The sequence below is a fragment of the Mobula hypostoma genome, chromosome 6, assembly GCF_963921235.1.
Source record: "Mobula hypostoma chromosome 6, sMobHyp1.1, whole genome shotgun sequence".
In the NCBI taxonomy this organism is placed as follows: domain Eukaryota; kingdom Metazoa; phylum Chordata; class Chondrichthyes; order Myliobatiformes; family Myliobatidae; genus Mobula; species Mobula hypostoma.
The window spans coordinates 49,088,378-49,111,336 of NC_086102.1; the positions used below are offsets into that span (position 1 = coordinate 49,088,378).

At 41.0% G+C, this 22,959-nt stretch overlaps 1 protein-coding gene across 8 annotated transcripts in view; it reads left to right on the forward strand.

Annotated features, from left to right (window-relative positions):
• Window positions 1–22,959, forward strand: part of caska (calcium/calmodulin-dependent serine protein kinase a) — a 415,030-nt gene that overhangs the window by 311,207 nt on the left and 80,864 nt on the right. For all 8 annotated transcript variants that reach the window (XM_063050785.1, XM_063050787.1, XM_063050788.1 and 5 more), the window contains exon 12: window positions 16,389–16,466. In XM_063050785.1, the coding sequence (XP_062906855.1) occupies window positions 16,389–16,466 (78 nt within the window). The remainder of the gene's footprint in view (window positions 1–16,388; window positions 16,467–22,959) is intronic.

Genomic DNA, 22,959 nt, shown 5'->3' on the forward strand with positions numbered 1-22,959 from the left:
CAAGGCACTTCATCACAGTGGATGTAAGTGCTACTGGACCATAGTTTCTGAGGCAGGTTACCATTTTCTTGTTACCAGTATAATTGAAGCTTGCTTGAAGCAGCTGGGTACCTCTGACTACTGAAGCAAGCGGTTAAAAATACCAGTGAACACTCCAACCAGTTGATCAGCTTAGGTCTTTAGTACTCAGCTAGGTACCCCATCTGGGCCAGATGTTTTCCATGGGTTAACCCTCCTGAAGGATGATCTTGCATCAGTCTCAGAGACTGAAATCACAGGGTCATTGGGGGCTGTGGGAGTTTCTGAAGGTGCCTCAATGATGGTCGAAGCTAACATAAAAGGCAATGAGCTCATCTAGGAATGAAACCTTATTGTCACCAATGTCACTTGGTTTCATTTTGTAGAGGTGGTAGCATTCAAGTCCTACCACAGCCCTTCAGTGATTCAAGTTGGGTCCGGAATTCCCAATTAGCATGTGAGATGAATTTCTGGAGATCATATCTGGATGTCTTGTATTTTACTTGGTCACCAGACCTGAACGTCATTGATCTGGCCCTCAGCCAATTGCAGATCTCATGGTACATCAGCTAATGGTTAGGGAAGGTTCTGAATGAATTTGTGGGGTCACAGTCGTCTACAACTGTTTTTAAAATGTCTGTGACTTTGGCCTAAATCTTCCCAAAGTCTATATTATTGTTGTCACATCAGTAAGTTATTCAATGCACCACCTGAGAGAGGTACTGACACCTTGGGTGAAGTTACCTTGAGCATTTTTTCGTGCATTTGTGGTGTAACAAATAAACGAATGGCAAGCTCTGTGTTTCTTGATATTAATTGAAACATATTAGAACATCTAATTCTTCTATTTACAGTGTTCACATGTTCTTGCAATTTCAAATTCTTTCAGTTTTACTGGAGGATTGTTAGTTAATTCATATGGAAATTTACTCCCTTTCAAATCAGGCATAATGCTCCTTTTTCATCATAAAATTGGGAGGTGGGTGGATGTCGAAATAGAACTTACTTGTGTTACATTGCTCGCTCAATTTCCATGTCTTTCATTGTGTGTAGGATGAGCACAATATAATATGATACCAACTGCAAGTTGGTATAACTGTGGTGAAATGTGCAAAGTATTGGTAGTCTAATATTCAAAAACTTCTTCTGATCTTGACTTTAAATTCTTATAGGAAATGACTAGAAAGAAAACTAATAGCATATTGAAATACAATGTGGCACACTAACATTTTTAAACAGTTTTTAATAATGATCATTCATTCAGTTATTTCAGTAATGACAGTATGTAAGGAAAAACAATGAATGTATTTACTTTCCAAATTGTCACTGGACAATATCTCTGCATAAAAGTAAAGAATACAGATACAGGTAATTAAGTATGAATTTTTGATGGCATAATTGCATATTACTCTTTTTTCCATGTTCTTCAGTATGCAACTATAGATATCCCAGGTTTTTAAACTAGAGCTGTTCAGGAGCTGTATTTTCAGAATGAGAATTCACAGCTTCATTTGCTATTTATTAGAAGAATTGACTAGAAGACCTGTAGCAAAGCTGCAGGTTACTAATGAAAGAGAATAGATTATATTTTTAAATGAACAGTACAGAGGCTATTGAGTTTGAAAGGCTTTGAGAGACATGCTTTATAAGCTCAGGTACAGAAACTAGAATCTATAAACAAAATGAAATTCAAATTCTTTCTGTGCAGTCAATTATGCATAAATCCTAGATGTATAATTCCTAGGTGGAAAATGCGGAGAGCGGTAGTGATAGGGGACTTGATAGTTAGAGGTGCAGATAGGAGGTTCTGTGGTCGTGACAGAGAATCCAGGATGGTTTGTTGCCTCCCGGGTGCCAGGGTCAAGGATGTCTCCGATCGATTGCATGACATTCTGAAGTGGGAGGGTGATCAGCCAGATGTCGTGGTGCACATCGGTACCAATGACATAGCAAGGAAGAGTGAGGAGGTCCAGGAGAGTGAGTATAGAGAGCTTGGTAGGAAGTTGAAAAGCAGGACCTCGAGGGTGGTAATCTCAGGATTGCTACCTGTGCTACGTGCCAGTGAGGGTAGGAATAGGATGCTCTGGAGGATGAACAAGTGGCTGAGGAACTGGTGTAGGGGGCAGGGTTTCAGATTTCAGGATCATTGGGACCTCTTCTGGGGCAGGTGGGACCTGTACAAGAGAGACGGGTTACACTTGAACTACAGGGGGACCAATATCCTTTCAGGGAGGTTTGTTAGTGCTATTGGGGAGGCTTTAAACTAGATTTGCAGGGGGATGGGAACCAGAGTGCCAGAGCCGACAGTGTGGCTGGGGTGAAAATAAATGATGTTAAAAGTTCAAGCAAATCCGCTAATAGAAAGGTTGTGAGTGGTGGTAAAAATCTTCTGAGGTGTATATATTTCAATGCTAGGAGTATTGTGGGGAAGGCGGATGAGTTGAGGGCGTGGATTGACACGTGGAATTATGACGTTATAGCAATTAGTGAAACTTGGCGACAGGAGGGGCAGGACTGGCAGCTTAATATTCCAGGGTTCCGATGTTTCAGATGTGATCGAGGCAGAGGAGTGAAAGGTGGGGGAGTAGCATTGCTTGTTAGGGAAAACATTACAGCAGTGCTCAGGCAGGACAGATTAGAGGGGTTGTCTACTGAGTCCTTATGGGTGGAGCTGAGAAACAGGAAAGGTATGGCCACATTAGTGGGATTGTATTACAGACCACCCAATAGTCAACGAGAATTGGAAGAGCAAATCTGCAGAGAGATAGCAGGCAACTGCAGGAAACATAAAGTTGTGGTGGTAGGGGATTTTAATTTTCCATATATTGATTGGGACTCCCATACTGTTAGGGGTCTAGATGGTTTAAAGTTTGTAAAATGTGTTCAGGAAAGTTTTCCAAATCAATATATAGAGGGACCAACTAGAGGGGATGCAATATTGGATCTCCTGTTAGGAAACGAGTTAGGACAAGTGACAGAAGTCTGTGTAGGGGAGCACTTTGATTCCAGTGATCATAACACCATTAGTTTCAACTTGATCATGGACAAGGATAGATCTGGTCCTAGGGTTGAAGTTCTTAACTGGAAGGAGGCCAAATTTGAAGAAATGAGAAAGGATCTAAAAAGCGTGGATTGGGACAGGTTGTTCTCTGGCAAGGATGTGATCGGTAGGTGAGAAGCCTACAAAGGAGAAATTTTGAGAGTGCAGAATTTATATGTTCCTGTCAGGATTAAAGGCAAAGTGAATAGGAATAAGGAACCTTGCTTCTCAAGGGATATTGCAACTCTGATAAAGAAGAAGAGGGAGTTGTATGCCATGTATAGGAAGCAGGGAGTAAATAAGGTGCTTGAGGAGTATAAGAAGTGCAAGAAAATACTTAAGAAAGAAATCAGGAGGGCTGAAAGAGGACATGAGGTTGCCTTGGCAGTCAAAGTGAAGGATAATCCAAAGAGCTTTTACAGGTATATTAAGAGCAAAAGGATTGTAAAGGATAAAATTGGTCCTCTTGAAGATCAGAGTGGTCGGCTATGTGCGGAACCAAAGGAAATGGGGGAGATCTTAAATAGGTTTTTTGCGTCTGTATTTACTAAGGAAACTGGCATGAAGTCTATGGAATTAAGGGAAACAAGTAGTGAGATCATGGAAACTGTACAGATCCAAAAGGAGGAGGTCCTTGCTGTCTTGAGGAAAATTAAAGTGGATAAATCCCTGGGACTTGACAGGGTGTTCCCTCGGACCTTGAAGGAGACTAGTGTTGAAATTGCAGGGGCCCTGGCAGAAATATTTAAAATATTGCTGTCTACAGGTGAGGTGCCGGAGGATTGGAGAGTGGCTCATGTTGTTCCATTGTTTAAAAAAGGATCAAAAAGTAATCTGGGAAATTATAGGCCAGTAAGTTTAACATCCGTAGTAGGTAAGTTATTGGAGGGAGTACTAAGAGACAGAATCTACAAGCATTTGGATAGACAGGGACATATTAGGGAGAGTTAACATGGCTTTGTGCGTGGTAGGTCATGTTTGACCAATCTATTGGAGTTTTTCGAGGAGGTTACCAGGAAAGTGGATGAAGGGAAGGCAGTGGATATTGTCTACATGGACTTCAGTAAGGCCTTTGACAAGGTCCCGCATGGGAGGTTAGTTAGGAAAATTCAGTTGCTAGGTATACATGGAGAGGTGGTAAATTGGATTAGACATTGGCTCAATGGAAGAAGCCAAAGAGTGGTAGTAGAGAATTGCTTCTCCGAGTGGAGGCCTGTGACTAGTGGTGTGCCACAGGGATCAGTGCTGGGTCCATTGTTATTTGTCATCTATATCAATGATCTGGATGATAATGTGGTAAATTGGATCAGCAAATTTGTTGATGATACAAAGATTGGAGGTGTAGTAGACAGTGAGGAAGGTTTTCAGAGCCTGCAGAGGGACTTGGACCAGCTGGAAAAATGGGCTGAAAAATGACAGATTGAGTTTAATACAGACAAGTGTGAGGTATTGCACGTTGGAAGGACAAACCAAGGTAGAACATACAGGGTTAATGGTAAGGCACTGAGGAGTGCAGTGGAACAGAGGGATCTGAGAATACAGATACAAAATTCCCTAAAAGTAGCATCACAGATAGATAGGGTTATAAAGAGAGCTTTTGGTACATTTGCCTTTATTAATCAAAGTATTGAGTATAAGAGCTGGAATGTTATGATGAGATTGTATAAGGCATTGGTGAGGCCGAATCTGGAGTATTGTGTTCAGTTTTGGTCACCAAATTACAGGAAGGATATTAATAAGGTTGAAAGAGTGCAGAGAAGGTTTACAAGGATGTTGCCGGGACCTGAGAAACTCAGTTACAGAGAAAGCTTGAATAGGGTAGGACTTTATTCCTTGGAGCATAGAAGAATGAGGGGAGATTTGATAGAGGTATATAAAATTATGAGGAGTATAGATAGAGTGAATGCAAGCAGGCTTTTTCCACTGAGACAAGGGGAGAAAAAAACCAGAGAACATGGGTTAAGGGTGAGGGGGGAAAAGTTTAAAGGGAATATTAGTGGGGGGCTTCTTCACACAGAGAGTGGTGGGAGTATGGAATGAGCTGGCAGACGAGGTGGTAGATGCAGGTTCTTTTTTAACATTTAAGAATAAATTGGACAGATACATGGATAGGAGGTGTATGGAGGGATGTGGTCCGTGTGCAGGTCAGTGGGACTAAGCAGAAAATGGTTCGGCACAGCCAAGAAGGGCCAAAGGGCCTGTTTCTGTGCTGTAGTTTCTATGGTTTCTATGGTAAAATGCCAACATTAAAATAGTTGAGTTAAATATTGATCATTTTTGCTTTCTTAATGGACCAAATCCTGCTGGAAAATGCCATTAGTTCTGCAGCATGCATTTCTGACCTGTGATCTGATTCTGTACCAGGTTAGACCTAGTAATGATCCTATTTACATGAAATAAAGTTACAACTGCAATGTGCCAAACACATTGATGTAAGCATAAAGAAGGCATGCAACAGCTCTACTTCATTAGGTGTTGTGGAAATTTGGTATGTTACTAAAGACTGGCAAATTTCTATAGATGTATGGTAGAGAGCATTCTGACTGGTTGCATCATAGTCTGGTATGGAGCCTCTAATGCACAGGATCGCATATAGCTGCAGGGAGTTGTAGATTTAGCCACTTCCACAACCCTCTCCACCATCGAGGACTTCTTCAAGAGGCAGTGCCTCGAAGGCAGCATCATCATCAAGGACACATACCATCTGGTGCATATTCTCTTCACATTGCTACCGTATAGGAGGTACAAGAGCCTGAAAACCACACTCAATGATTTGGGAACTGCTTCTTCCCTGTTATCAGATTTCTGAAAGATTTATGAACCCATGAACATGACTTTATTTGTCTTTGAACTATTTATTTATTTTGTAACTTGCAGTAAATTTTATCTTCCACTGTATTGCTGCTGCAAAACTAATTTCGATATTAAACCTGATTCTTATTCTGATGCTGAGAAGTAGGCAAGAATGAGGTTAAAGTTTGGATGGTTTTCTGCAGTGTATTTTGGGTCCATTTATTTTAAGATGTTATTGTTCACTTCATATTTTAATAGTATGATTTTAAATGTCAGGAAGTCTTCCAAAAGCTTGACAGCTTTTGGAGTGGTCTTGAAAGCAAAGCTTTAGGTGCTTTATAAACTTCACTGTTTGTCAAAAGTTTTCTCAGCTGCTGGTGATCTAATTAAGTAATTAGAGTTAAAAATCAAATCAGGGCTCTAGGGAGTCCAAGCAACACCTGCTAGCAGTAGTCTGACCAACCAAGTCCAGATCAGTGCAGTGTGTCATGCTAAAATGAGGAACTAGAAAAGCCATGTGATGTCAGATTTCCATGTATTTGTTATCACTTCTCTATTCAAATTTTGCTAGGTTTAAAATGCTTATTTGGGAAAGAGCATTACTGGCTGAGAAGACCATGTTTACACAACCTCACCAATTTCCTTGAGATAACTGTGGGTATTGTTGAATCCTTTTGTGAAGAAGTATATAACTTGAATATGAATGACGTAGAGGTCTGACCAGATGAAGTTGCTGATTTTCCTTCCCTATGCTGAATCTAAATTTTTCCCAGTAGTTTTGTTGTCACGCTTACTGATATCTTGCCTTCTGTTTTCAGTTTTTTTGAGTTGCATTTAAATTTTCAGACCGCCATAATAGAATTGAACCTCCAGTTCTCTCTAGATTATTATTTCAGTAAATAACCACTACATTAGTCACCATAATTCATTTGTGTATAAGGAAATGATATGAGTTGGATAAAGAATTATGTTTTTAAAAATTAATTGATAAACTTTATGATTTGTTGGTTTGGTGTAATCAATACATGTGGAAAGAATAAAGGGGAAAAAATGGAAAAATCAATCAGATATAATATCACCAGCATATGATATGAAATTAAAAGTAAGTCCAGGATGGAGTATCCTCCACCTATCTCCAGAGGATGCATTAACCATCCTACAATTGTTTTCTGTTGCTTAAATCTTGCTTCGTTAGTTCTAACTCCAACTTTAAATAGATTTCAACTAAAACAAACTAAAGGTTTAATAAAATATCCAATTAATCCTGTACAGAATTCATGGAAGGTCATCATTTACAGAATGGGATTATTCCTAAGAAAACCAAAAGTCATCTTATATCAATATAAATCAAGGGTGGCAATAGCTTAAAATGATATTTGAAATTGCTTCAGGTGGTTCAACATATAATACGAAGGAAAGAAAATAGATCCTGTACTCGGATATCTTTTATGTCTAACTTATTTTGCAAGTAATCATAATGTTGTGAAACCTTGAGGTCAGTGACCAGCTTTGATCAACGTAAAGATCATTTAGCAATTAGCATTGGTGAAGATTGTGAAAAAGTAATTGCCTTTAAAACAAAAAAAATTAAAGGAATAAGAAATATGTAAATATAAAACTTATGAAAGATGCCAGTTCAGGCTCCTGAATTGATGTGGATAATTTCACTCATCACATGTCTGAACTGATTCTACAACCTACAGACTTATTTTAAGGATTCTTTATGACTTGTTTGCCTTCGGATTTGTGAATGGCCAGTGAGCGTACTCCTGCTTTGCTCTATCTATCTATCTATCTATCTATCTATCTATCTATCTATCTATCTATCTATCTATCTATCTATCTATCTATCTATCTATCTATCTATCTATCTATCTATCTATCTATCTATCTATCTATCTATCTATCTATCTATCTATCTATCTATCTATCTATCTATCTATCTATCTATCTATCTATTTTATGTCTTGCACTGTACTGCTGACACAAAACACATTTCACGATATGTTAGCGATAATAAACCAGATTCTGGTTTTAAATAATCCGCAGCACCTCATTACCCTAGCAACTAACATTTTTTTTCTCTCAAATAACAGTCAATTTTATCAGGGTCAGTTCTTGCGCAATGGCCCAATGATAGCATTTCTTGTTTACACTAAAAAAACAATGTTACAAAATGGCAGAGAAAAATCAAGATTAGGTTAATGTAAGTGGACTTTAGAATGATCTTATTACTTAAATTTCTTTGAGGATATAGTACATAAGATTAATTGGGCCCCATAATTAGCCTAAACTATTTTCACAGTGTTATATTTGTTTTAACAAAGTGAGGATGATATAAATTCTAAGCAGTGCAAGTGATTTTTGGGGGAGTGTGCATCAAGTCTAAGAACAGTGGCATCAAACAACATTAATTCCCTCCTGATCTTACCAGCTCTTTTTTTAACAGACAGAATTGACATACTACATTTCTAGTAAATAATTACCCAAGTCATGGTGTCATAAGAGTCTTGGATTTGCACTATAAAATGAATCACTCACCAAGTTATAATGCTATTTAACTAAAGAGTTAGTTTTCAGTAATGCATAGATTTATTTAGAAAATAAGTCTATTACAACTTCCATTTGAGTGAGAAGCAGGAACTGAAAACATTGGTGCCTTTATCTTCCTGCCCTACTTGTTTACATTGTCATTCATAATTCAAAGCATTTTCATTTTTTAAGATTCAAGATTCAATTCAAAAAACTTTATTGTCATTCTAACCATACATCAGCTCTGCAGGGCAGAATGAGACAGTGTTTCTCAGGGGCAGTGCAATCATAACATAACAAACGCAACACTGAATAATAAACATAATAATAAATAGTAAAACACAACAGCCACATGTCAGTTAAAATCAGTTATAAGTGTCCAGTGCAAGTTAAAAGTGTCCAAAGCAGAGTCAGGTGGTGCAGTTATTTAGCAGTCTGACTGCCTGTGGGAGGAAGCTGTTTAGTAGCCTTGTGGTTTTAGTTTTGATGCTCCTGTAACGTCTGCCTGATGGCAGAAGAATAAACAGTTCATTGAGAGGGTGTGAGGGGTCTTTAATGATGCACCGTGTCTTCTGGAGGCATCGACTCTGAAGGAGGTCTTGGAGAGAAGGTAGGGACACCCCAATAACCTTCTCTGCTCCCCTAACCACCCTCTGCAAGGCTTTTTTGTCAACAGCACTGCAGCTGGAGTACCAGGTTGTGATGCAAAAGGTCAGCACACTCTCAACCACGCCTCTGTAGAATGTAGTTGTTAGTGGGGAGTGATGCTTGTTTAAGCTTCCTCAGAAAGTGCAATCTCTGCTGGGCCTGTTTCACAATCCCAGTGGTGTTCCTGGACCAGGTGAGATTGTCCGAGATCTGCACCCCAAGGAACTTGATGCTTTCCACTCTCTCCACTGTGGAGCTGCTGATGCTGAGGGGTGTGTGCTCAGGCTGAGACCATCTGAAATCGACGATCATCTCCTTGGTTTTGGTGACATTAAGCATCAAATTGTTATCCCTGCACCAACTCTCTAGGTGTTTGACCTCCTCCCTGTACATAGTTTCATCATTTTTGCTGATGAGCCCCACCAATGTGGTATCACCTGCCACAACTCCAAACTAAAGCGTGATAAGTATTTACAATTTTTTAAAAAACATTTTCCATTCATTATTGTAAAGAGACGATTGTATTTCATTTTGGTGCATTTATTTATTTGAGATGATTTAATGAAAAGTGGTTTTGTATTCAGTGTGTTAATTTCAGGTGGGATATTTTGGTGGCCTCATGTTTGCCAAGTGATGGATGTGAAATATTTATAGCTTCACAGCATTTCACCAAATCTTACATGTAAATGAGAAGTCTCAGAAATTATAGACTTTGACAGTTGTATCAGTTTTAAAAAGTGCATATTTTAACATGCAGTTCCTATGCTTGTGAAACTGAACAAAAATAAAGTTATATTAACAGTATTGTTTCATGAATGTTCAGAATTACATATGAAGATGCCCTTGTCGTTGCTGATTATCAAATAAAATAACTAAATTAACTAGGTCCAGAACGTAAGCACACTTACGACTGAAGCATTCTTTATATTTTTACTTGTGCAAAAGGGCCAGCATTGGCCCATGCTGTTCTGAAGCCTGAAGAGAAAACTGCTATTTTTATGCAGAATTGGCTTATCAATTAGATTAGATTAGATTCAACTTGATTGTCATTGTGCAGAGTACAAATACAAAGCCAATGAAATGCATTTAGCATCTGACCAGAAATGCAAAGAATAGTGTTATTTACAAAATAACTGCGAATAAAAAAAGTGCTACAGCACACAAGTATAAAAGTACTGAGACAGTACAATATGGATGCAATACTGCTTAGCTCTGTGATGAGAGGTTCAGCAGTGTCACAGCCTCAGGGAAGAAGCTCTTCCTGTGCCTGCTGGTGCAGGAGTGGAGTCTCCTGTAGCGCCTACCGGATGGGAGGAGAGTAAAAAGTCCATGGTTAGGGTGAGATGCATCCCTGATAATGCTTTTTGCCCTGCCCAGGCAGTGTTTATGGTAGATGTTCTGAATGGTGGGCAATTGGGTGCTGATATTCCGCTGGGCAGTTTTCACCACACGTTGGAGTGCTTTACAGTCCGATATGGGACAATTGTCATACCACACTGAGAAGTAGTTGGTGAGTATGCTCTCAATGGTATAGCGGTAAAAGTCTGTCAGTATCCTGGGACAGAAGTGAGCTTTCTTCATGCTCCACAGGAAATAAAGGCGCTGTTGCGCCTTTTTGATCTGGATGGAGGAGTTCAGGGACCAGGTGAGATCCTTGGAAATGTGGACACCAAGGAATTTGAAGCTTGATACACGCTCCGCTACAGTTCCATTGATGTAGATGGGGACGTGAGTGTAACTCCTGGCATGCCTGAAGTCCACAATGATCTCCTTGGTCTTCTGGGTGTTAAGGGCCAGATAGTTGTCGGCACACCACGCAGCCAGGTGCTGGACCTCGTCCCTGTGGGCCGTCTCGTCATCCCCTCTGATCAGACCAACCACCGTGGTGTCGTCTACGAACTTGATTATGGAATTAGAACCATGTACAGGAACGCAGTCATAGGTGAAAGGGGAGTACAGAAGAGGGCTCAGCATACAGCCTTGAGACATGCCGGTGTTCTGGGTGAGAGTGGAGGAGGAGAGGTTGTCTAACTTAACTGATTGGGGTCTGTTAGTCAGAAAGTCCAAGGTCCAATTGCAGAGGGATACGCTGATACCAAGCTGGCGAAGTTTGGTGATTAGCTTGGAGGGGATCACAGTATTAAATGCTGAACTAAAGTCAATGAACAGCATTCTGACGTAAGAGTTGGGGCTGTCCAGGTGGGTCAGGGCAGAGTGAAGTGCCGTGGAGATGGCATCCTCTGTTGACCTGTTGGTACGATAGGCAAATTGATGGGGGTCCAGGGTAGAGGGCAGACAGGATTTCAGATGTGATAGAACCAGTCTCTCAAAGCACTTTGCAATGATGGGAGTGGGTGCAACTGGACAGAAGTCATTCAGGCCCGTGGCAGTGGAATGCTTCGGCACTGGCACGATGGAGGCGATCTTGAAGCTTGTGGGGACAACTGCGTGGGTCAGGGACAGATTAGGGATATTGATCATTATAAATTGTACAAGTTTGAATTCGTTACTCACAAGATCAATTACCATTCACAATAGAAGCGCTAAAATCAATGGAAACTTCCAGCAGACAGCACCTCCACTCCGTCCGCCACAACAGAGAGGATCTCCCAGTAGCCACCCACTTCAACTCTGCTTCCCACTCCCATTCAGATATGTCCATACATGGCCTCCTCTAATGCCATGATGAGGCTAAACTCAGGTTGGAGGAGCAACACCTCATATACCGTCCAGGTAGTCTCCAGCCCCTTGGTATGAATTACATGGCCTCCTCTACTGCCATGATGAGGCTAAACTCAGGTTGGAGGAGCAACACCTCATATACCGTCTAGGTAGTCTCCAGCCCCTTGGTATGAACATAGAATTCTCCACCTTCCAGTAATTCCCTCCACCTCCCTTCCTCTATCCCTATGTCACTCTGCCCCCTCCCCCAGCTGCCTATCACCTCCCTCATAGTTCCGCCTCCTTCTACCACCCATTGTGTTTTCCCCTATTCCTTCTTCACCTTTCCTGCCTATCACCTCCCTGCTTCCCCTCCCCAACCCCTTTATCTTTCCCTTTACTGGTTTTTCACCTGGTACCTACCAGCCTTCTCCTTCCCACCATCCCCCCATCTTCTTTATAGAGCCTATGTCCCTTCCCTCTACAGTCCTGATGAAGGGTTCCAGCCCGAAACGTCAACTCATCATTTCCACAGATGCTGCCCGACCTGCTGAGTTCCTCCAGCGTATTGTGAGGGTTGCTTTGACCCCAGCGTCTGCAGAGTATTTTGTGTTTGCATCCTGTTTGATTTTGAGTTAATGAAAGGTTTGATTCTACACTTATTGATGCAAGTGGAGAGCATACTATCGTAATCCTTACTTGTACCTGTCTCTCTAGTTTGTGAAAGGCATTAATTTGCTCACTGAAGGATGTCCTGCACTGGACTGGCTCTTGGTCAATGTTCCCTCTAATATTTTTTACGGCTGTGCGGACTAACCATTGCCCTAGGCAGGAAATTTTTACGTAGCCTGAAAACTGTGTGGCACTTTAAAAGTCTCTTTTTTGTAATATGCATACTATGAATATTTAGAATGAAGATTGAAAGATCACATTTTTTTTATTTTATTTATTAATTAAAGGTATAATGAAATAAAGTATAACAAAGAAAATTTTTCACATTTCATTAACATTTTCTGATCTGTCTTTCTTACAAATCCATTATCTAAGAACACTGTCCAGATTAATTTTGCACCTGGATGAAAGCTATGTCTTAATCTTCATTATATAACCATATAACAATTACAACAGCACAGAAACAGGCCATCTCGGCCCTTCTAGTCCGTGCTGAACACTTACTGTCACCTAGGCCCACCGACCTGCGCTCAGCCCATAACCCTCCATTCCTTTCCTGTCCATATAGCTATCTAATTTAACTTTAAATGACAACATCAAACTGCCTCAACCACTTCTGTTGGAAGCTTGTTCCACACAGCTACCACTCTGAGTAAAGAAGTTCCCCCTCATGTTACCCCTAAACTTTTGCCCTTTAACTCTCAACTTATGTCCTCTTGTTTGACTCTCTCCTACTCTCAATGGAAAAAGCCTATCCACGTCAACTCTATCTATCCCCCTCATAATTTTAAATACCTCTATCAAGTCCCCCCTCAACCTTCTACACTCCAAAGAATAGAGACCCAACTTGTTCAACCTTTCTCTGTAACTTAGGTGATGAAACCCAGGTAACACTCTAGTAAATCTTCTCTGTACTCTCTCTATTTTGTTGACATCTTTCCAATAATTCAGTAACCAGAACTGTACACAATACTCCAAATTTTGCCTTACCAATGCCTTGTACAATTTCAACATTACATCCCAACTCCTGTACTCAATGCTCTGATTTATAAAGGTCAGCATACCAAAAGCTTTCTTCACCACCCTATCCACATGAGATTCCACCTTCAGAGAACTATGCACCATTATTCCTATATCTCTCTGTTCTACTGCATTCTTCAAAGCCCTACCATTTACCATGTATGTCCTATTTTGATTAGTCCTACCAAAATGTAGCACCTCACATTTATCAGCAGTAAACTCCATCTGCCATCTTTCAGCCCATTCTTCTAACTGGCCTAAATCTCTCCGCAAGCTTTGAAAACCTACTTCATTATCCACAACTCCACTTATCTTAGTATCATCTGCATACTTACTAATCCAATTTACCACCTCATCATCCAGATCATTAATGTATATGACAAACAACATTGGACCCAGTACAGATCACTGAGGCACACTACTAGTCACTGGCCTCCAATCTGACAAGCAGTTATCCGTCACTACTCTCTGGCATCTCCCATCCAGCCACTGCTGAATCCATTTTACTACTTCAATATTAATACCTAACGATTGAACCCTCCATGTGGAGCCTTGTCAAAGGCCTTACTGAAGTCCATATAGTCAACATCCACCGCTTTACCCTCGTCAACTTTCCTAGTAACCTCTTCAAAAAATTCAATAAGATTTGTCAAACATGACCTTCCACGCACAAATCCGTGTTGACTGTTCCTAATCTGACCCTGTATATCCAGATAATTATATATACCATCTCTAAGAATATTTTCCATCAATTTACCCACCACTGACGTCAAACTCACAGGCCGATGATTGCTAGGTTTTACTCTTAGAACCCTTTTTAAATAATGGAACAACATGAGCAATATGCCAATCCTCCGGCACCATCCCCGTTTCTAATGACATTTGAAATATTTCTGTCAGAGCCCCTGCTAATTTCCACACTAACTTCCCTCAAGGTCCTAGGGAATATCCTGTCAGGACCCGGAGACTTATCCACTTTTATATTCCTTAAAAGCGCCAGTACTTCCTCTTCTTTAATCATCATAGTTTCCATAACTTCCCTACCTGTTTCCTTTACCTTACAAAATTCCATGTCCTTCTCCTTAGTGAATACCAAAGAAAAGAAATTGTTCAGAATCTCCCCCATCTCCTTTGGCTCCACACATAGCTATCCACTCTGATTCTCTAAGGGACCAATTTTATCCCTCACTATCTTTTTGCTATTAATATAATTGTAGAAACCCTTTGGATTTATTTTCACCTTTCTTGCCAAAGCAACCTCATATCTTCTTTTAGCTTTTCTACTTTCTTTTTTAAGATTCTTTTTACATTCTTTATATCCGAGCATCTCATTAACTCCAAGCGGCCTATATTTATTGTAGATCCCTCTCTTTTTCCAAACCAAGTTTCCAATATCCCTTGAAAACCATGGCTCTCTCAAACTTTTAACCTTTCCTTTCAACCTAACAGGAACATAAGGATTCTGTACCCTCAAAATTTCACCTTTAAATGACCTCTATTTCTCTATTACATCCTTCCCATAAAACAAATTCTCCCAATCCACTCCTTCTAAATCCTTTCGCATCTCCTTAAAGTTAGCCTTTCTCCAATCAAAAATCTCAACCCTGGGTCCAGACCTATCCTTCTCCATAATTATATTGAAACTAATGGCATTGTGATCACTGGACCCGAAGTGCTCCCCAACACAAACCTCCGTCACCTGCCCTATCTCATTCCCTAACAGGAGATCCAACACTGCCCCTTCTCTAGTTGGTACCTCTATGTATTGCTGCAAAAAACAATCCTGTACACATTTTACAAACTCCAAACCATTAGATCAACCAAATGCTCCACTTCTAGAGTGTTTCTGGATTTATATTTAATTGAATTTTGTTATGTTTGTTCTGACCAAAATAAATTTCTTTCATTCATTCATTCATTCAATTCATAAGACTGAATCCATATTCGCAGTCAGCACTAGAAGCTTGAAATGTTCCAACAATGTCAACAAGAATTGACAGTTCTTCAAATTCTTAATTTCTAAGCACATAGATCAGCCTATCAGTGAACGTCTTAATTGAAGCAGTCTTAACTTTCTCAGAAACAACAAACTTGAAATAACAGGATTGCTGAGATGTTTTTGTGGCAATGCTTTTGTTGTAGTTCATAATAAAGGCACCATTTTTTTGTCTGTTGTACCGCATTCTCTTTTCCAAATCCAAAATTATATTGACATTATATAAAAGAAAATTCTAGCTGTGCAACAACAAAGGCGTGGTGCGCAGAATTGTTTCAGTTACTGTGTGGCCGTGCACATGTGCAGCTTAGAGGGAACAGTGCTCTTGGAACCACAGGGTATTTATGTGGCTGTTTTGGATGAGTTTCTGGTCTATGATGACCTTCATTGGTGATGGTAATGCCATTGAATGTCAAGTGTAGGTGGTTAGATTCTCCTCGTTGCCATGTATATTACATGTCATTTTTCAGCCCATGGCTGCGTACTGTTGTAGTCTTGCTACATACGAGCTCTATTTGTTGAGATTTTGCAAATGCAATTAAATATTCTGCAATGCTAACAAATACCCCCACTTCTGACCATAATGGATTATTGATTGTGTTTGGGCAAGGGCACTGACCTGAACAACTCATGCTGCAAAATTCTTGGGATGGGATGACTAAGCTCCAACTACAATCATCTTCCATTGTGTGAGGTAGGACTCCAGTTTCGGAGTGTATTCCCTTTGATTACCCATTGAGCAGTTTTACCAGAGCACCTTGATGTCAAGGGTAGCAGCTCTCATATCACCTTCAGAATTAGACTCTTTTGGGGATTACTTGAACTAAGGCTGAGATGATGTCTGGAGCCAAATGCTGCTAGCAAAACCCTAAATGGGCATCAATGAGTAGCTTGTAAGGCAGTGCCACTTATTAACACTGTCAACAGTGACTCTAGCAAGTGTGCTTAATCTTGTATTGGTTTTTTTTCCTGTTCATTTGAAATTTGCTTTGTTTTTTTTCCTACCAGTTGTATGACAAGATCAACACGAAGTCATCACCACAGATAAGAAATCCACCAAGTGATGCTGTCCAAAGAGCTAAAGAGGTTGGTTATTTAGTTTCATTCTGACTTGTTATGCATTGGGTTATATGTCATATTCATTCTGTCAGTTAATGGGCTAATAAGTAAAAAGACATCCTGAATAATAGTATCACCTTACCAGATAGATTTGGTGAAAGCACTTTATCCATTGTTAACTGGGGTAATGTGGATACATTATTGTCAATAACTAATTGCTATGCATGTGGCCAACTGCCTCTGTTAGGAATTCTGCAATGTACTGTCTTGTGTTTGAATTGCCTCTTTTGTACATTAATATCTGGTGGTGGTAGAGTTATGCCTCTAACTGCTGCATTGGATGCAATACTGGAGAGTTTTGCTGCTTGTAGCATATAACTGAATGACTCAAGTGATATGACTGCTATTGTTTAACACTATAAGAGATAAGAGTAGTATCAGGCCACTCAGACCATGAAGACTGCTTCACAATCCATCATGGCTGATTTATTATCCCTCTCAACCCCATTCTCCAGCCTTCACTCTGTAACCTGAAATCAAGAATCTATTAACCTCTTCTTTAAATATACTCAATGACTTAGCCTCCATAGCAGCCTGTGGCAATGAATTTCACAAATTCACTACCCTCTGATTAAAGAAATTCCTCTTCATCTCTGTTCTAAATGGACATACCTCTAGTCTGAGGCTGTGCCCTGTGATCCTAGACTAGTTCACAATAAGAAACACCCTCCCTCCATCCACTCTATCCAGACCATTCAATATTCAATATGTTTCAATGTGATTTTCCCCCACCCAGTTTTCTAAACTCCAGTGAGTACAGGGCTAAAACTATCAAGTGCTCTTCGTATATTAACCCTTTCGTTCCCAGAATCATTCTTGAGAACCCCCTCTGGATCATCTCTAATACCAGCACATTTTTTCTTAGATAAGGGACTCAAAACTTCTCACAATACTCCAAGTGTGGACTGACCAGTGCCTCAGCATTGCATCCTTGCTCTTCTATTCTAGTCCTCGTGAAAGGAATGCTAACATTACATTTACCTTTCTTACTACCGACTCAAACTGCAAGTTAATCCTTAGGGAATCCTGCACTAGAATTCTTAAGTACCTTTGCCCCACTGATTTTTGAATTTTCTCCCCATTTAGAAAATAGTCTTTGCCTTTATTCCTTCTACCAAAGTGCATGAATGTACACTTCCCTATACTACAGTACATTCCACCTCCCACTTCTTTGCCCATTCTCCCAGTCTGAGTCCTTATGCAGACTTCCTTCTTCCTTAGCACTATTTGCCCCTCCACCAACTTCCATGTTGTTCACAAACCTGGCCATAAAACCATTGATTCTGTCATCCAAATCATTGAATTATAATGTCTAAAGAAGCTGTCCCAATACTGACCCTGCAGAACACCACCAATCATCAGCAGCCAACCATTTATTCCCACTCTTTGCCTCCTGCCAATCAGCCAAGCTTCTATCCATGCTAGTATTTTTCCTGTCATACCATGGAGTCTTTTCTTGTTATGCAACCTCATGTGCAGCAACTTGTCAAAGGTCTTCTGAAAATCCACATAAGCAACATCCACTGAACCTTCTCTGTCTACCTTGCCTGTTATTTCCTCAAAGAATTCCAACAGATTTTTCAGGAAAACTTTACCCTTAGGGAAATCATGCTAACTTTGGCCTACTGTATAATGTGCCTCCAAGTACCCTGAAACCTCATCCTTAATAATAGGCTCCAACATCTTCCCAATCATTAAAGCCAGGCTAATTGGCCTATAATTTCTTTTCTTGTGCTTTTCTCCCTTAAAGAATGGATTCATATTTGCAATTTTCAAGTCCTCTGGAACTATTACAGAAACTCGTGATTCTTGTAAGATCACTACTAATGCCTCTGCATTCTCTTCAGCTACATCTTTCGGAACCCTAGAGTGTAATCTGTCTGGTCCAGGTGATTTATCTACCTTCAGACCATGTGTTGGGCACGTGGCCAAGTGGTGAAGGGGTTCATCTAGTGATCTGAAGGTCACTAGTTCGAGCCTCAGTTGTGGCAGCATGTTTGTGTTCTTGAGCAAGGCACTTAACCACACATTGCTCTAGTGTCTGTGCAAGGAGGGGCACCCCACACCCCACATGAAAATGCCCGACGCAGGCCTCTCATGGCCTGAGTCAACCTTCTCTCCTCCCCTCCCTCCCTCCCCAGACCTTTCATCTTCCCAAGCACTTTCTCCTAAGTAATAGCAACAACACTCCTGAATTTCTATCATACTGTAATGTTTTCCACAATGAAGACTGACACAAACTACTTAAGTTCCACCGCCATTTCTTTGTTCCCTATTACTACCTCTCCAGCGTCATTTATCAGTGGTCTGATACCCAGTCTCACCTCTCCTTTACTCTTTATATATTTGAAAAAAATTGGCCATCTTCTCTTCATATTTCAACTTTTCTCTCCTTATGGCTTTTTATTTAGTTGCCTTCTATTGGTTTTTAAGAGTTTCTCAATCCTCTAACTTCCCACTAATTTTTGCTATGTTGTATGCCATCTCCTTTGCTTTCATGCTGTCTTTGACTCCCTCTCAGCCATGGTTGCTTCATCCTGTATTTAGGATACTTCATGTTTGGAGTTTATTTAACCTGCGCCTTCTGAATTGTCCCCAGAAACTCCACCCGTCATTCTGCTAATGTCCCATTCCAATCAATTTTAGCTAGCTCCTCTCTCATGTCTCTGTGATTCCCTTTTACTCCACAGTAATACTGATACATTTCACATTATATTCTCCCCTCTCAAACTGCAGGGTGACTTCTGTTATATTTTTTCACTGCTTCCTAAGTCTTCCTTTAAGCAGAAGAAAGAAAATTATAGCTCCCTAATCAAATTTGGTTCATTACACAACACCCAATACAGAATTGTCTTTCACCTAGTCTGCTTAACCACAAGCTATTCTAAAAAACTATCTTGTAGATATGCTGTCTGGAGATCCAGCAGCAACCTGATTTTCCCAATCTACCTGCATATTGAAATCCCTCGTCACTATCATAACATTGCCCTTTTAAATACCTTTTCTATCTCCCAGTGTAATTTGTATCCCACATCCTGCCTACCATTTGGAAGCCTGTAGAGAACTTACATCAGGGTCTTATTACCCTTACAGTTTCTTAACTCTATCCACAAGGATTCTATATCTTCCAATCCTATACCACCTCATTCTAAGGAATTGATTTTTTTTTTACCAAGAGAACCACATCACCCCATCTTCCTACCTGCCTGTCCTTTCAATACAAGGTGTATCCTTGGATACTAAGCTCCCAACTATGATCTTCTTTCAGTTACGTCTCAGTCAGGCCCACAACATCGTACCTACCAATCTGAAATTGCACAACAAGATTATCCACATGTATCCGTATACTCGGTGCATTCAAATATAACAATTGTGATCCTATATTCATCACTCTTTTTGATATTGCCCCTGTGCTACACTTCAGTCCATCCCACTGACTGCAATTTTGCCCTATTATCTGCCTTTTCTTCCTCAGTCTCATTTCACACTGCATCTGTTTGAACACCAACTGCCCCATCCTCAGCCCTGTAATTCCAGTTCCCATCCCCCTGCCAAATTAGTTTAAACCCTCCCCAACAGCTCTAGCAAACCTGCCTGAAGGATGTTAGACCCTTCAGGTTCAGTGTAACCCGTCTTTTTTGTGCGAATCATACAATCCCCATGAACCAGAAATTTGAAACGCTGCCCCCTGTACCAATTCCCCAGTACACATTCATCTACCAAATCATTGTATTCTTACCTTCACTGAACATGGCACAAGCATTAATCCAGAGATTCCTACCCTGAAGGTCGGGCTTTTCAGTTTTCTACATAGCTCCATTTTTTCACTCTTTAGGACGACCTCCAATTTCCTACCTATGTCATTGGTACCGATATGTACTACGACTTCTGACTGTTAATCCTCCCCCTTTAGAATGCTGCTGACTCAACCTGAGAGGTCCCTGATCCTGGCACCTGGGAGGCAAAATACCATCCGGGTGACTTTATCATGTCCACAGAATCCCCTGTTTGCTCCTCTTATCTATGGAATCCCCTATCACTACTGCACTCCTCCCTACCCCCTCCCCACCTTCTCTTGTGAGCCACAGAACCTGACTCAGTGTCAGAGACCTGCTCGCTATGCCTTCTCCCTGATAGGTGACCCCCCCCCCACCTCCCCCAACAGTATCCAATGCAATAAACTTATTATTGAGGGGAACAGCTACAGCGTACTCTGCACTCACTACTTATTCCATTTGTCTCTCCTGGCAGTCACCCAGGTACCTGCCTCCTGCAACGTGGGAGTGGCTACCTTCCTTAAAATGGTTCTAAGGAGCTGCATTTGTGCAGATGTAGTTATTAGAGACACTAGAGTCTCTTGAAGTTCCTACATTTCACACAAGAAACATACCACTAACTCTGGACCCATTCTCAGCGCACCAGCTATGTACTAACAGGAAAAAAACTTCATAGAAGCTTACTTAGAACCTCTGCCTGTACTTGCCCAAGCCAGTTGAGTCAAGGCCAGGCCACTCTAACACTGACCAACCCCAACAATGGCCCTTCTGCTTACACCTCCTTTCTTTCCTTTGGCTCAAATCAGACTCACTCACAATGAGACTTGAAATTTTCAAAAGCCTTCTACCCTGCAAGATGTTGCTCTCTCACTCGCTACTTTGATGACTCACTCCCGACAAGTCTTGCAGTTTTCAAATGGGTCCCGCCCTGCAAGAATATTATATGTCAGTGATTCCCAATGGGGATGATTACATGTCCTAAGGGGGCATTAAGGGAAATAGAAGTCATTGGGGGGGCGTTCCTCATTCTTGGGGGTCATTCATCATTCTTGGGGGTGGGGGAGGGGGGGTGGTAAGTGGCACCCTAACTGAGGCACAAGACCTGACTAACCATTAGTAGAGCAGGCAATTCCAAAAAAAAAAGACGAGGCACCAGAACACAGGAAGACCCATAGCTCTGCAGGCAGTGAAATAGAGCCAATCAGTGAATCTGCCAACCCGAGGATTCCTCTTGTGGTGTTCAAAGCAACCTCAGTTTCATATGTGCGATCAAGAACCATCTTTGAGACCTTTTGTGATTGGTCATTCATGCAAACTGGAATAGTATAAAGGTAGCTTTTGTTCTAACGCAGCTGGAATTTTCTTTTATATAATGTTTTAAAGTCGCACAATTTTAGGCCATGTAAAGATTTCCTGTTCAGAGCTGCCAACTGGATGTTTTTTGTTTCCCATCCTTTTTGGCCTTCCTCATGGGGCTAGAAATGTATGTGGACTGGATGTCCAGAGTAAAAGTTAGGTGATCAGGGCCAGGGAACTGAAAGTGACAGTGTTTCAGTTTGGAGACAGACTTTCTACTGACATATTTTATAACCTGATTCTCCCAGCTTTCTTGACTATATCTCTTCTCCCCCCACCCCATCACTATTAAAGTTCCTTTTCTCAATTTTTCTGATTTCTCCACATCTGTTTTCAGGATGAGGCTTTCAATTTCAAAATATCTTAAATGTCCTCCTCCTTCAAAGAATGTGGTTTCTTTTCCACTGTCCTCATCTTCATCTCCATTTCTCAGACATCTGCCCTCATCCCATCTTCCCGCCACCATAACAGATAGAGTTTCCCTTTTTCTGATCTCCCACCCCACAAGTCTCCGCATCCAGCACATCATTCTCCATAACTTCCACCATCTTCAACAGGATCCTACCACTAAATTCATCTTTCCATAGCCCCACTTTCCATTTTCCACAGGGGTCGTGCTCTCTGTGTCCATTTGTCCCTCCCCAGTGTAGTCCCTCCTAGCACTTGCCCCTGCAAGATGAACAAGTGCTACACCTGCCTCTTCACTTCTCAAACAATCCTTCCAGATAAGGAATGTTTCATCAGCAAGTCTGTTGGCGTCATACACTGTATAGGATGGGAAACAAAAAACATCCAGTTGGCAGCGATTCTGTGTGCAAAAATGTCTTGTTAATGAGAAAGGTCAGAGGAGAATGGCCAGACTAGTTCAAGCTGACAGGAAGATGACTGTACTCAAAGAACTGTGTGTTACAAGAGTGGTATGCAGAAGAGCGTCTCTGAACACACGACACAACAAACCTTGAGTAGATGGGCTACAGCATCAGAAGGCCACGAGCACACAGGACATATCTAAGCCACCCAGCTTGAAGGAGCAGTACCTCATATTCCATCTAGGTAGCTTCCAATCTGATTTCTCTAACTCCCGATAACTTCTCTACTCTCCTCCTTCTCTCTTATTCCATTTCCCGTTCTCGCTCTCCCCCAACCCCTAATACCCCTTCTCTTCTCCTCACCTGCCCATCACCTCCTTCCCTTTCTTTCGTAGTCCACTCTCCTCCCCTATTGGACTCCTCCTTCAGCCTTTTACCTTCTTCACCTATCACTTCACTGCTTCTCACTTTATCCCCCCTCCCCTGATTCCACCTATCACTTGCCAGCTTATACTCCTT